Below are 14532 nucleotides of genomic sequence, written 5' to 3' on the forward strand. Positions count from 1 at the left end.
TTTTTGAGTTTTGGAGATATAATTTATTCTCAGTGGGCATCCAGGGGGGTGAAAATGTGACAACAGGCTAGCTATGGAGGGTTAAAGCAGCTCTATACCTGTGTGCATATCTGCATATTTGGCTGTGAATGTATGGATGGATGGTTTAGATATATTACTGAATCACCCGGCACTTTCACTGCTCTTTGAAAAAGTCATGGTGACTTTGACAGTGGTTGGTTGGTTACTGGTTTTTAGAAAGAATGGTACTAGTTCCCTCAGTGTTAGTGGAAAATATATAAAAATTGGTCATGTATATACACACTTCTATATAGTACAGTTAAAGTATGCATGATGGGTAGAAGAATATAAATCCATGTGATATCAACTAAAATGACCCTAAGGGTTTTAATGCATTGCTTTCTGGATAAAATTCTGTAATAGGTAAGGAACCATGCTGGTGAGTGGGAGACCGTTCTACCACATCCCCTCCTGTTGACAGTGGAAGAAAGTTCTATTTTGTCCATCCAACTGCAATAGCAGGTAGGCATTAGTGCTAGCAGTCAACTCCTTGCTTGGTTGAAAACACCTGTGGCCATGAATCTATTAAATATATATCAAATGTGAGTGGTTTAATACTTGGGCACTACAGGATCACATTGCTTACAAACATTTCAATTCAGATCACTTGGTGGTCGATAACTGAATAAGGGTCCACGCTGCTGATCATATGAAAGCCGGCTAGTCCACATCAAAAATGGAAGACTTGCTTTCCAGTAAAGCCCTGGCCATTAGAAGAAAGTGGCCTTTAATGAGTATTTATCTTTTTAGGGTCTCTTTCACACTAAGTGCAAGTTTGATCCAGTATTTGAACCCAATGGGTCAGATAACACCAAAAAATAGGGTTTAAGTTGTGGTACCAAAGCTTGGGGATACATTAAAGATGGCCTATGAATTTCAGTCACACATGCTTGAAATTCTGTTTGACCCATAAACACAGTTATTTACAAGGTCTTCTTCAGAGAAAAGTCGGCTAGGACTGCCCATATTCCAGGACAACTTAAAGGCCATGTGTTTTATCAAAAAATCCATTATAATATATAATATGTATATATGCTTTTGATTGGATCATATTTATAGATATGACATGGGAGTAAAAGACAAGCCTCTGCAGTTGTTATTATGATCTTGTTCTAACGATTTATTTATAAAGAGCCAACATTTTCCACATTACAAATTGCTACTGTAACCAAAGCAGCTGTACAAAAAGCCAAAGCATTTAGCTTTTAGACTATGATATCGGCAAGAAATGGAACCATGAGATAAATAATATACAATAGCATTACCGTGGCACCTTACTGTACAAAGAGAGATTTCTAACACATTGTCAGCCAAGCCTGGCTCCTGGCCGAGGCAAATATGCAGAAGTCCAACGTATATAGTATATGCCCTTGTATTATGTCGCTTAGTCCCTTGAAAGCAAAAAATATTATTTCATCTGTATTGTTTGGTGGTTCCAGTGTTTTGCACATAATAAACTGATGTTGCTGAATGCATGTACACACTTTAGCACTGAACACACGGATGTTTGTGTTTTATACTTCACACCCACACTTTCTTTTATGGCTTAGTTTTGACAGTTATCACTGTAAAAGTGTATTTCCACTGGTCAACACAAGAACAAGACATCACAAGGTTCTTTTTTTAATATATACACCACCTTACTTCTTCCATTCCTTGTCAAATGATAAGACTATTTATAAACTTCAGACATAGCATAGTACACTGGTTTCTGCCCCTGTAGCCGTGGCACCCCTGTCTCTGAAGCCTGAACTTGGAATACCTACCATTCCAACTTCAGCATGGATCCATTACTAATACACACATACCATTCACACATACAAGGGATTTGCCAAAACCAGATTGTTTGGGTAGGGAAGTGCAGTCCGTATAACAAACAACAAAGGGAACAGGAATCCACAAGGTCTATGGCTCTGGCAAAGATGGTTCCCCAATATACTATTAACTCTGCACTACTTATATTAAGCTATATATTGGAAATTTTTGTTAGTTGTACATCAAGAGCAGCTTGTAAAAAAACAGTGCTATTAATAGCCAAATTATATATGTTGCCTAAAAATATGGGGCCCTGTTATAAAGCTGTGAAGCATAAATTGCTTCAAATGGGCAAAGTACAATGGAGAATATTCCAACTAAAATCTATAATATGATGTGCAGTTTTGATCTCCAGTGATCAAACGGTATATTAGTGGAACTAGAGAGAGTCCAAAGAAAGCGCATGGAAAAGTCCCATGGAAGGACATGGAGTCTCATGGAAAAGTCACGGAAATGTAATGGGCATGGGAAGTCTAAGTTATGAAGAAAGAGTGGCCAAGTTGGGTCTGTTTACACTGGAGAAGAGGCACTTAAGGGGGGTATTAGAACTATGTGCAAATATATAAATTGATAATAATCTCTGTAATGCTTCATTTACCAGTAGGTCCTTCCAGCAGACACAAGGGCATCCATTTTGTTTAGAATAAAGGAGGTTTTATCTAAACATTGGGAAAGGGGTTTTACAGTGAGAGCTGTGAAGTGTTAGAATTGTCTCCCTGGCAGATACATTAGATAGCTTCAAGAAGGGGTTGTATGGCTTTTTAGCAAGTGGGGGAATACAGGGTATTAGTTAGTATAAGGTGATGCAGGAACTGGTCCGATTGCCATCTTGGAGTCAGGAATAATTTTTTTTCCCTTCAACTTTTCAGCTGGTGGTGAAGCCTAATAAATATAAAGGCACCCATGCAAATGCCAAATCCAACATAAGAACTTCCAAATCACATAAAAGCAATAATAAGTAGTGATTTGGAAAGGGACTGCTATTACCATGCCTCATATTCTGAACTGAAAGGAAGCAGATAGGCAGAATGAAAGGCATATCATAAAATAAAAATATAATTAACTAAACATTCTCGGGAGTAAATAAGACACTTTTCTCTCATGCTGTATGGAGCATTAGAAGTGATGTATGTCCTAGAACAGAAGCCTTTGTATTTTTTGGTTAAGGGTCCCTTTTTTGTCATATAGCACACAGTTGGGCCCACATAGCTCATAATAAGGTTGCAGACATGAAAACAGGGTCATAACAGTCATTCTCCTATAGTTCCAAGGGTATCCAACTAAATATCTAACCACATTTCACTCAAATTTCCCATCAAGCTGACCCGTGCCCTTGACTGCTTTGGTCCCCATTAGGGGGGTAGCCTTACAACTGGGAATCGCTGTTCTAGAGAGTTAAAAAAATGCTTGATTTTGCAAACAAACTGTGTGTTATTTGAAATTTATATATATATCTCCAAAAAAAGAGCAGCAACACCGAGTTATATTCCAAAAAGATCAATCGTGTATTAAAAACGCATGAACAGCCAACATTACGTTTCGGTCCCCATTGGGACCTTTCTCAAACCTTTCTACGTTGGCTGTTCATGGGTTTTTAATACATGATTGATCTTTTTGGAATATAACTCGGTGTTGCTGGTCTTTTTTTGGATATTTAAATCATTTACCTTGCACCCGAGGCAAGAGCTGAAGCAGGGTGCCACCCTGGGTTCGTTATATATATATATATATATATATATATATATATATATATATAATATTAGGTTTTTTTTTATAGCTTAGGTTCTCAAACTTGTCCTTAAGACCTCAACATCACCTATCTTTGTGGATCATACATATACTGTATATCAGGGGTCCCCTTTTTTACCTGTGAGCCACATTCAAATGTAAAAAGAGTTGGGGAGCAAAACAAGCATGAAACATGTTCCTGGGGTGCCAAATAAGGACTGTTGGATATCTGATAGCCCCTATATGGGCTGGCAGCCTACAGGAGGTTCTGTTTGTCAGTACACCTGGTTTTTATGCAGCTAAAACTTGCCTCTAAGCCAAGAATTCACAAATGAACATCTGCTGTGAGGCCACTGGGAGCAACATATCACTGGTCACATAACTGAGGAGTGCATCAACAAACCAATATAGAGATAGATAGGTAGATAGATAGACAGGTAGATAGATAGATAGATAGAGTTTGTGTTCTTCAGACATTCCTGGTTGTGCAACAACTGTGGCACATTAAAAGGGTATCTGTAGAGAAACTATAAAAGGCCTGCAGGGGCCAGTAGGGTTCACAGATGTTTATGCAGCAATGTACCTTCTTATTAATCATTAAGCAAAGGGTTTCAGAGCTCATCCCTGTTTACCACTGCAAGTTTTCCTATAGAAAAGATATATAATATTTGAACAAAGATTCACATTATTACTTGAGAATCACGGGACAAACAATATGCTCTGGGGCTCCATCAGAAGTGGTGCCTGAGGCTTGCTGAGGGCACATATGGGTTAATAAGCAGTGTAAAAACATTTTGCTCCATTTTGAACACCATTGCCCACATTTAAGACATAGTGCCATTTACTGTATTCCTTCCCTATATCATTTAAGCTAATAGTATGATGTCAGAGGAAGTTAGGATGTCAGAGGACGTTAATCTGACATCACAGATGTACAGATTTTGGCTTGGACTTCTATCTACTTATGTGTATCACATTCATTCATCTGACACTAGCAGATACTGCCCTCATTGACTATAAACTTGAGCTTTTTACTATACACTCTATTCACAATTTTTCTATTTACATGTTACATGTTTACATGTCACAAATACTGTATATTGTCATGTTATGTAACACATGCCCCCATTTTGATACCATATAACTGCCCCCGACATTCTAAATGGAACGAACCTTACATTTGCCCTACCAGTGTTATCTAATTAGCTGCTTTCATGCTGAGCCTCAGTACTGCCACCTAGCGCCCCCCACTGATATTGCACACCTTACAGCTGGGGTCCTTTTTGGCATTCGCTGTGGAAAGGCTCATCAGTTGATGGCCACTGATCTCTGCTAGCTGCCCCAGCCCAAGCGGCACTGGGTCTGTGAATAGCACTTCCAGGATAAGATCCTGTGCGTGCCAGTACCCCCCCTTCTCCCCACGGGTTAAGAAAGGGTTGTCCTGTGGGTCCAGCAGTGGCAGACGCTTATTGCAGAAGACATCTCCTTGAGAACCTTGTGGTGACAAGACCAGGACAACATAGTGGTAAGCACTGTACATGCAGTAGAAATCTGCAAAGTACAGGTTTGTACCCTCATGGAAGAGATGCCCAGCGGGCACGGTCAGCCTCCATCGGCCATAGGGTGAGTCATTCGGAGGATGCCCCGTGTTGAACTCGGTGTTGCAACTAAAAAACACTCCATGGAGGGTCCCACTGATGGGTGAGCCGTGGCTGCCACTCTGGTCTTTTAGGGAAGGTAGCATTACGCTGCCCCATTTTTCCCTGCCCAGAAACAGAAAATGAGTTAGTATTAGTATTAATTACTATATGCAGTAATTATCGAGGTTCTTAAAGTGAAAAATTATATTTACTTCATTTGTTAAAGGGGAAAGTCACCCAAACACAACTTAAGCTTTTTGAAAAGTAAACATAATTTCACACAACATATACATAAATTAAAAATATGCAGCTTTTTCATGATTTGTAATATAATAATACCTGCATCCTCCATATCCCACAATTCCCTGTACACGTGATGTCAATAAGGAAAGGAACACACATTGCAATGCATTGTGGGCTATGTAGTTCCTGCATGCTGTCTGTAAGCTGTGGGGAAGTTGTTACAATTTGTAACATCAATGTATTAGTCCCTCCTCCCCTGCCAGGATTTCAAATAATGAAGAAGAAATGAACTGGTTTGCAGCTGGGCTGCAGATTACAGTGTTATTAAGGGTTTCTGTGTTGTGTGGGGCTCTTTAGCAGATTTTTAGTTCAGAAACTGAATTTCCCAGCTGGTACCTGACTTCCGTTAGCTATATTGAGCCAAATGTTTCTCCAGAGACAGCACTAGCAACAGTACTGTCTAATTTGCCCCTCTGCGGCAAATTAGAGAGGCTTCAGATGGGGTTTTTTGCCTTCCACTGGATCAACTAGTAGTTAGGCAGGTTATATATAGGCATAAGGTTGAACTTGATTGACATATGTCTTTTTTTGACCTAACTTACTATGTTACTATGTTTAATGCCAAAAGAGACTTTGGTAAGTCTATAACTCACCCATAAGACATGCCCATTTCCCTAGGCACTGAATGCAGACATCTTGACTGTCATTGTATTAGGATCTATAAATACATGTTGAAGGATCCCTTGGCCCAATGGCCCACATTTTAGTGGAGCCAGTTAGGTACAAAGCCCTGGATCTGACTATAACTAATGTTGGACAACAGTGGCCATAACATTGTATCATTCAATGAAACCTTTAATCTGAGGCTCCAAGGTCAGTACAAGGCTGTCTCTTGTGAATGGAGAACTAGGAACCAAAAGCTGAAGAAGGTATTAGGTCAAAAGGGCTTTCTGCATATTTCAAGGTGTCCAAAAATGAAGGCAAGATGGCAGTTCCTACCCATACACGGGTAGAAATACAAATATACAATGATCATGAAATGCATGCCAGCAGTTATGACCTCATATATAAAAGAGGTTGTTCTCCTTTCAGTTAACTGTTTGTATGATGTAGAGCAGGGATCCCCAACCTTTTCTACCCGTGAGCCACATTTAAGTGTAAAAAGCATTGGGGAGCAACATGACCATGAAACATGTTCCTGGGGGTGCCAAATAAGGACTGTTATTGGCTATTTGGTAGCCCTTTTGTGGACTGCCAGCCTATAGGAGACTCTGTTTGGCAGTACACCTGGTTTTTATGCCTCCAAAACTTGCCCCCAAGCCAAGAATCAAGCCAAGAATTCAAAAATAAGCACCTGCTTTGAGGCCACTGGGAGCAACATCCAAAGGGTTGGAGAGCAACATGTCGCTCACGAGCCACTGGTTGGGGATCACTGATGTAGAGAGTCATATTTGGAGACAAATTGCAGCTGGTCTTCATTTTTTATTTCCGTTTTGGTTCAGCAGCTCTCCTGTTTAGCGTTTTAGCAGCTATTTGTTTGCTAGGATCCAAATGACCTTAGCGACCAGGGTGTGGTTTGAATGAATGCGCCAACATTTTCCGCAGCGCTGTACAATAAGTGGGTTTCATACATTGGACATACAGAGTAACATATAAAGCAATCAATAACCGATACAAGAGGTGAAGAGGGCATATATGAATAGAAAAAAAATCTAGAAAATAGCAATAACAATTAAACTGTAGTATCACAAAGTAATGTTTTATTTGGCTGCAGGGGTCAGTGACCCCCCATTTGAAAGCTGCAAAGAGTTGGAAGAAGAACCCAAATCATTCAAAAACTATAAATAAAAAATATTAAAGACCAGTGCAAAAGTTGCTTAGAATTGCCCATTCTATGACATGCTAAAAGTTAATCAAAGGTAAAGTCTATTTATGGAAAAGTAAAATTAGAATCAATCTTTTTTGTTAATAGATTCTATTTTACCTTTATAGGGAATCACAGTGTGCTGCAGTCTCCCCAATGGGGCTAATGTGTCTCATGTTACCAACAGTTCTATGTTTTGATGAATCAGCACTTGTTTAAGTCCAAGCAAAGCAGCCAGGACTTATTAATAAACACATCCCAAGGTTTTAGAAGGGACGCTGCAGTCAAGGAGATGTGTTATATTGTACTCCTTAATTATAAGATTTCATTTACTCGTTTTATAAGAGCACAAAACAAAGAGGTGTGCGTATGATGGAGCTTTGGGCAGAGTTACTTTCGCCAACCCACCTGACATATTGGAAGTATTCCGGCGTCTGATTCCTGTAGAAGACTTGGAGAGGTAACATGCGACCAGCGATGCCCTCTGCTTTTACCTGCAGCTGTCTCACTTGCTCCATTGCATAATCTGTATTGGATGTAACAAGGATCAGTAGTGTCGCTGGCTTACTCTAGTTACTCTAATTATGATTTTTATTCAATGCAAAGTATGTATTGTGCCTGAGTCTGAGCTTTCAGAAGGAGCCAGCGCTACACATTAGAACTCCTTTCAGCTAACCTATTGTTTCTCCTACTCCCATGTAACTGGAGGAGTCCCAAGCCGGACTTGGATTTCTTACTATTGAGTGCTATTCTGATACCTACTGGGAGCTGCTATCTTGTTCCCTTCCCATTGTTCTGCTGATTGGCTGCTGGGAGGGGGGAATATCACTCCACTTGCAGCGCAGCAGTAAAGTGTGAAGTTTATCAGAGCACAGGTCACATAGCTGTGGCACCCTGGGAAATGAAAAATATGGCTAACCTGACATTTTAAAATGAAATATAAAAAAATCTGTTTGTGTTTTTGAAAAACAGATTTCAATGCAGGATTCTGCTGGAGAAGTTCTATTAACTGATGTGTTTGGAAAAAAAACATGATTTCCCATGACAGTATTCCTATAAGGACCCTTTAAATGTAGGGAATAAGATATGTTTTATAAACATATATTGTAACTAGATATGCCCTGCTTGTTCTCCATACCTCCGGGTCTCCCAGCACCCTCTGTTCCTTTATAGTTATACCATGCCAAGCATCTCAGAACACACTGTTGTTGTAGACACCATGAAAAGGCTGACCAATAGGCATCTCTAAATATTATAAACCCCCATCCATAAATCTTATCTTGTAGTTGAGCAATAGATGCTTGAGAGCACAAATCAATTTGTTAGTGGCAAAAACAACACAACTGACATTTTTCTCCCCAAAGCATAACACTAAAATAAATGCCATAAAAAGGCAGTTCTAGACATCAACTATATATGTTGTGAAGAGAGGTAGGTCTCACCCCCAGTGCAGAAGCTGAGTGTTTCGCTCCAGCCAGACACAGTATATTCGCCATCACTGCGTTTTATTGCAGTCTGCACGGCCAGCGTGTACTCTGTGCGTGGGCTCAGGAACCAATGACCACGGACCATCATGGGTAGAGCTACAGCCTTCGCCACCAATTTGGTTGGCACGTCCTTAGTAAAAAAAAGATATTCCCCATCAGACTGGCAGCCATGGTATTAGAGCTTAGCTACACACATTGGTGGGTGGTTCTCAGAACTTTTTGAAAGTCAGTGTATTGCTTTTGGCAGGCTTAGTGGATAAATCCTGTTTGGATATAATCTGGGCCCATTTGAGTAAGGAATTCCAGTTTCCAGTTACTCTTAGTACAAACCTAATATATATCTGTGCTCTAATTTTATGTACTTTCTTCTACTGTCCTGCTTTCTTAAATGACTGTCAGATGGGGTGGGGCAAGAAAACTTGCATTCATCTTCATCACGTAGCCAAAATGCTCCACCTTGTAACCAATGTTTTATAAACCTGCTCTACTATACCCATAGATGTGGGTATATGGCTGTGCTAGAGCAAGAGCATGAGAAAAGAACAAGAATCAAAGCTCTGTAACGGAATTAATATGGGAATTCATATTCCTTAACCAGTGGTACTAGAGCTTATGGCAGACAGCTAAGCCAATGAAGCAGGCTTGCCCTTTTAGGTTGAAGACACACAGAGCTACTAGTAGCAGCTACTTGTCATGGCTACAAAAACAATGCTCAGTTAAGGGCTCTGGCACACGGGGGAGATTAGTCGCCCACGATAAAACTCCCTGTTCGCGGGTGACTAATCTCCCCGAGTTGCCTTCCCCTGCCATCCCACCGGCGAACATGTAAGTCGCCGGCGGGATGGCAGACGCGGCGGCGCGATTTCGCGCAAATCGCCGAAAAAGACTCGCAAGTCTTTTTCGGCGATTCCCTGAAATTGCCCCGCCGCGTCTGCCATCCCGCCGGCGACTTACATGTTCGCCGGTGGGATGGCAGGGGTAGGCAACTCGGGGAGATTAGTTGCCCGCGAACAGGGAGTTTTATCGCGGGCGACTAATCTCCCCCGTGTGCCAGAGCCCTAAATAATTTACTGATAATTGCCATTATGTGTGTTTTAGCGGAGGTAATTGTCTATGGCAGGGTATTTTCTGGCATTAAGTAGCCTTGAAAAAGTAGCTGCTAATAGTAGCTCCGTGTGTCTTCACCCTAAGATGAGCCTTGCTTAGGTCTAATCATATTTAGTCTTATCCAAACCACACACCAACAAAAAGGACCATATGTAAGCCCTTAGGAATGGACTGACTAAGTGCACTAATCCTGCTGCTCAAGCCAAAGAATTGAATCTTAAATTGTATCCTAAAATTAGGAGTGATTGGTTGTCAAGATTTACAATATGGAGCAAGTGTGGTGCACATAGGATGCATCTAACATTTTCATTGAGGATCATTTATATAAAGCAGTTTGTATGTTATGTTTGGTGCTTACGATATACAGGGGATTGCTTTCAAAGCCTTACAATACACTAGAGATGCTTGCTCAGCAGGCAGAGGACCAATAACAATGACAAAATTGAGAAAAAGCACAAAATGTACTCAGCAGCTCACCCTGTGCTTGAACTTGTTTTCTTTCTGCCCTCCCTTCTTGTTCAGGTCTATGAAGTAATGCGTAATCCGGTGTATGTCATATGGCAGGATATCCCAGGACACGCGGAAGGAATCGCATGTAATATCGCTGATCTCAATCCCATGGGGGGCAGAAAGTGGAGGCTCCATTTCCTGTGGCAATTGAGACATACCCTTTTAGATTCTGGCTGGCAAAGTGTCTACAAGGTGTAGTCATCCCAAGGCCACCATATGACTTGCAAGCTTGTCAACCTTAAGACCAATATGTGACCATGTCAGACCCCTGATCCAGGGAGCTGTTTGTAGGTTGGTACAGTGACTGTACAGATACATTGTAAATGTCTGATCTGTTGGCTGGTGCATTCCCTAATTGGATGTCAGTAAGTGCGTGCAGGAACCCACGGCTCATTACTGCGTGACACAGAATGCTGCCATAGTCACAAGGACCTTGTGATGCTGAGATTGGCATTATGCCTGTGTACAGAACAGGCTGACAGTTGTACACAGGGGGTGGCAGCTCTTCCGCAGAATGCAGATAGTAAGTTTGCAAGCAGGTCTGCTATTAGGGCAGGTAGTATTTGCCCCCTATACCCCAGCTATAGGCAGTCTGTGATTGGTAAGGGCTACATGATAGCAGTAAATCAAAGAGCAAGATATTTTCCTTCTGCTCAGTCCTGACAAAAAATACTTTTTCCCACAGCTTGAGATTTTTCCAGACCCCGTGAAACCAATGGGAACACAGCCTGACAAAACTAATACAAAGAAAAATAAATGCACAAGGACAAGAACACATGGGAAACAGTACTCAGGTTTCTCCCTAGCAAGATCGTGTGAGAAAAAGGAGCAATCAGCCCGTAGATATTTATTTGTAGCAGTGCATATTTACTACATTATGGTGCCCATTTTGTTTCTGCACTGCCCTGGGCTGTGTTCTTGGCTGTAACAGGGATATAAATACAATGAATATCTTAAAGAATTTTTTATTTGGTGCAAAAATGGTAACAACAAAGCACAAATGGTTCCCCTTCCAGGCCTGTGTAGGGTGCTACTGGCTCAGCTCGCAGTTTCAGCTTTGCCTAAGCTGCCATTGACTCTCATTAAGCTCAAACTGGCCACAAGCTTCCTTGGCTCTGCATAGCAGGTACAACCCTGTTCAGAATGACACTATAAAACAATGGCAGCCTAGATATCCCCCTATACTAAGCACAAGGTATATTAAAGATTCTAGCTGCCTAACAGAGGTGTGACCAATACAAACCCCTGTTTTGTCATTGTTGCACTTAAAATACTTTAATTACATTACAATTAACCTTAATTCTCTCATCTTAGTGAACATTTTTTACTTTTGGTTGGGTTCTGCTTCAACGGTCCCCTCTCCCTACATACCCCTCTCTCATTGTCATCATTGATTGGTTGTTCTTGTCTCATGGTACATTCTTCCTGGTGGGACTCCTCTCACCCTGAATGCATTCTTCTGGCGTCTCTTCCTGGGTCCACTTTGAAAAACTGTCCCCTGCTGGTTCTCTTTGATTCCTTCCTGTTTCATTGTTGATTATTCGTTGGTACTCTCCTCTCACTGTACCATGGTTCTCCATTTCATTGTCCCCACCCTTCAGGTGCTCTTTACTTACTGTCACTTCTACATGGGTGCACCCATCTCACTCGCCACTCCTCTTGGATGCTTTCCTCTAACAATGCCTTTCTGGATACCCTGCTCTCACTATACCCTCTGCCTGGTGCTTTCTTCTCTCAGTTCTCTCTCCCTTGGAACCCTTCTTTTTCTGTCCAGTCTCTTTGGGTGCTTTCTAATTACTGGGGGGCTCATTTACCAACAATGGGCAAATCTGCACCTCTACATTAACTCATGGCAACCAATCAAATTTTTGTTTTCATTTATCTACCTGAAGCTGGCTGAAAAAAAAGTGAATCGCTTATTGGATGTAAACAATTACTGCTCAAAAGCAAATTTGACCCTTATTAGTAAATGAGCCCTAGTCCCTTCTCTACCAGGTTACACCCTTTCCCCTCATTATGGATATTTTCTTCTAATTGTTCCTTCTATCTGCATACTCTTATATGTCACCTCTCCCTGGTACTCATTGTCCTCTTTCTTTTGGAACTCGCCTTTTACTACCCCCTCTCTTCTTACTGTTTTCTCTACCAAGGTCCACCCATCATTCTTACTTGCCCCTCAACCTGAATACTCTCCTCTAACTTTCCCTCCTACTTCTACAAACTGCTCTTACTGTCACCTCACACTTGGTGGTCTGCTCTAACTCTCTACTCTGGGTGTTCTCTTATCTGTCTCTGCCACTAGTTCTACATGTACTTCTCTCTCTTTTCACTCTGTATGAACCTTAACAGCTTTTTTTGGTGCTCTCTATAATCCTTCCTATTCTAAACTCCATCCATTCCATCTACTTTCTCCCCAAGTTTTAATTTCCTGCAGTAAGGGACGTGGGTGGATGTTATCTTTCCTTATCTCTGCTTACAAGCCACCCACGCATATTCCATATCAGTCTATCTGATCCTATCGGATCATGCTTTGCAGCCCTTCTGATTTTTCTATATACACAGCTATGGAAGCCTGTAATCTGAAAGTGTGCCCTTCTACTGGACTGAGGACGAAACCCACCTTTCCCCATATCACTACAGACCCACATCTCCAACTGCAAAGGAAGTTCCACCACCAAGAGTATGGCTGTATTTATATCTAAGAGGAACATCTGCAGAATTATTGGGGCATACTTTTGGTACTAAGGTAGTTATCCCCCATTTTGTCCCTGCATCCACAACTCTTGCGCTATATGCAAACATAACTAGAAAGATTAAAATACATTTTTGCCTTTAATAATTGTCCTTAATCCCTGCACAGCCCCTGAAATCACCAAAGCAAATACATAATATACTATTCCAGCTGCCACAGGGTCAGTTCCTCTTCTTTATTAGCCCTATTTATACTTCCCATGAATTTTGGCATAACTACAGCTGCCAGTATCACCTGCTAGAAGTTGTAGTTCAACATCAAGAGGAGACTTCATGTTGCAAGCCCTGATACAAGATAAAACATTACTGACACTATATTCCTTATGGTACACATGACACAGCATCAGCCTCTTCCCAAAAAGAGATACATCTTTGGATGCAACGAAGCACCTTTATTTTCTCAATCTACAGGGTCCCACAAAAAGTATGTTTCAGGTCAGACCCCCTTGATTGCACACTCCTATAGGTCTATGTGATCAGAGGATCACATAGACATGCTCTGCAAGAGGCACAAGGCAGACCCCATAAACACCATTATACAATGTCACACAAACTGCACAGCATTAAAAACCCTGCGTGCAATTGTTACCTAATCAATGCAGAAGTGACTAACTCTTCCAAGAGACAGAAAGGGAAAGGCACACAGAGGACAGAGACACTCTAATGGCATAGACAAGCATGTACTTAATTAGTAAGCACTCTGAAGTAAGACATACCTTGAGATATCTGGGTGCCTTACAGAGGAACGAGAGGGAGATGCAAGATAGAATAGAGAGCGAGAGAGGAAAAACGCATGAGTAGGTGGGAAACAGCAAAGCATCGAGAGAGAGAGGTGAGAGAGTCTGGGGGGGGAGGAGAGATAGAGAGATCAGAATTAAAAAGAGAAAAAGAAAGGCAGAGAGAAACAACATGGAATAAGTATTTGTGGGAGAGAAAAAGAGTGCCCCCTAATCCATTCCCTGGCACATATAAATACATTTACTGCCCCCCTAAAAAGCTGTGATAAAAACTCTTACTGTCACAAGATTTGGAACAACGGATTCATGGCCCTCCGACAATGAAAGAGTTAATCATGCATGACGTTACTTGTGCATCACACCAGTGCTCTGTAGGAGGGGGTGCTGTTAGAGTGCCATAGTCATTTAACTTAATTGGTCACTGGTGCCATGTACTAATTACTGAGGAAGAACATACAGTATAATAAAGTGATGCTATTGCAGTAAGGAGCTTAGACTGATACAGGGTGGTAATGAGCTGTAGATAATGGCATGAAGGGTTAACAGCCACACAAACAGGACCACTTAAATACAGACTTTTGTATCATAGC

The 14532-nt window shown here is 41.3% G+C and overlaps 1 protein-coding gene across 1 annotated transcript; it reads right to left on the bottom strand.

Annotated features, from left to right (window-relative positions):
• Positions 1–1165: 1165 nt before the first annotated feature.
• Positions 1166–13994, bottom strand: phyhip (phytanoyl-CoA 2-hydroxylase interacting protein). Its single transcript, XM_002932747.5, has 5 exons — positions 13922–13994; positions 10422–10592; positions 8793–8967; positions 7759–7876; positions 1166–5366 (listed from the first exon to the last, which is right to left on the bottom strand). Exons 2-5 carry the CDS (start codon positions 10587–10589, stop codon positions 4841–4843), a joined length of 987 nt encoding a protein of 328 aa, XP_002932793.2. The 5' UTR covers positions 10590–10592; positions 13922–13994; the 3' UTR covers positions 1166–4840.
• Between the last annotated feature and the right edge of the window lie 538 nt (positions 13995–14532).

This window comes from Xenopus tropicalis, chromosome 3, assembly GCF_000004195.4.
Source record: "Xenopus tropicalis strain Nigerian chromosome 3, UCB_Xtro_10.0, whole genome shotgun sequence".
In the NCBI taxonomy this organism is placed as follows: Eukaryota; Metazoa; Chordata; class Amphibia; order Anura; family Pipidae; genus Xenopus; species Xenopus tropicalis.

Excerpts from the sequence above, each read along its gene's own strand:
- phyhip (XM_002932747.5), bottom strand. The coding sequence starts at position 10,589 with ATGGAGCCTCCACTTTCTGCCCCCCATGGGATTGAGATCAGCGATATT. Across the intron at positions 8,968-10,421 it reads AAAACAAGTTCAAGCACAGG|GACGTGCCAACCAAATTGGT; the intron begins GTGAGCTGCTGA and ends TTTTTTACTAAG. Across the intron at positions 7,877-8,792 it reads ACTCAGCTTCTGCACTGGGG|ATTATGCAATGGAGCAAGTG; the intron begins GTGAGACCTACC and ends CATCCAATACAG.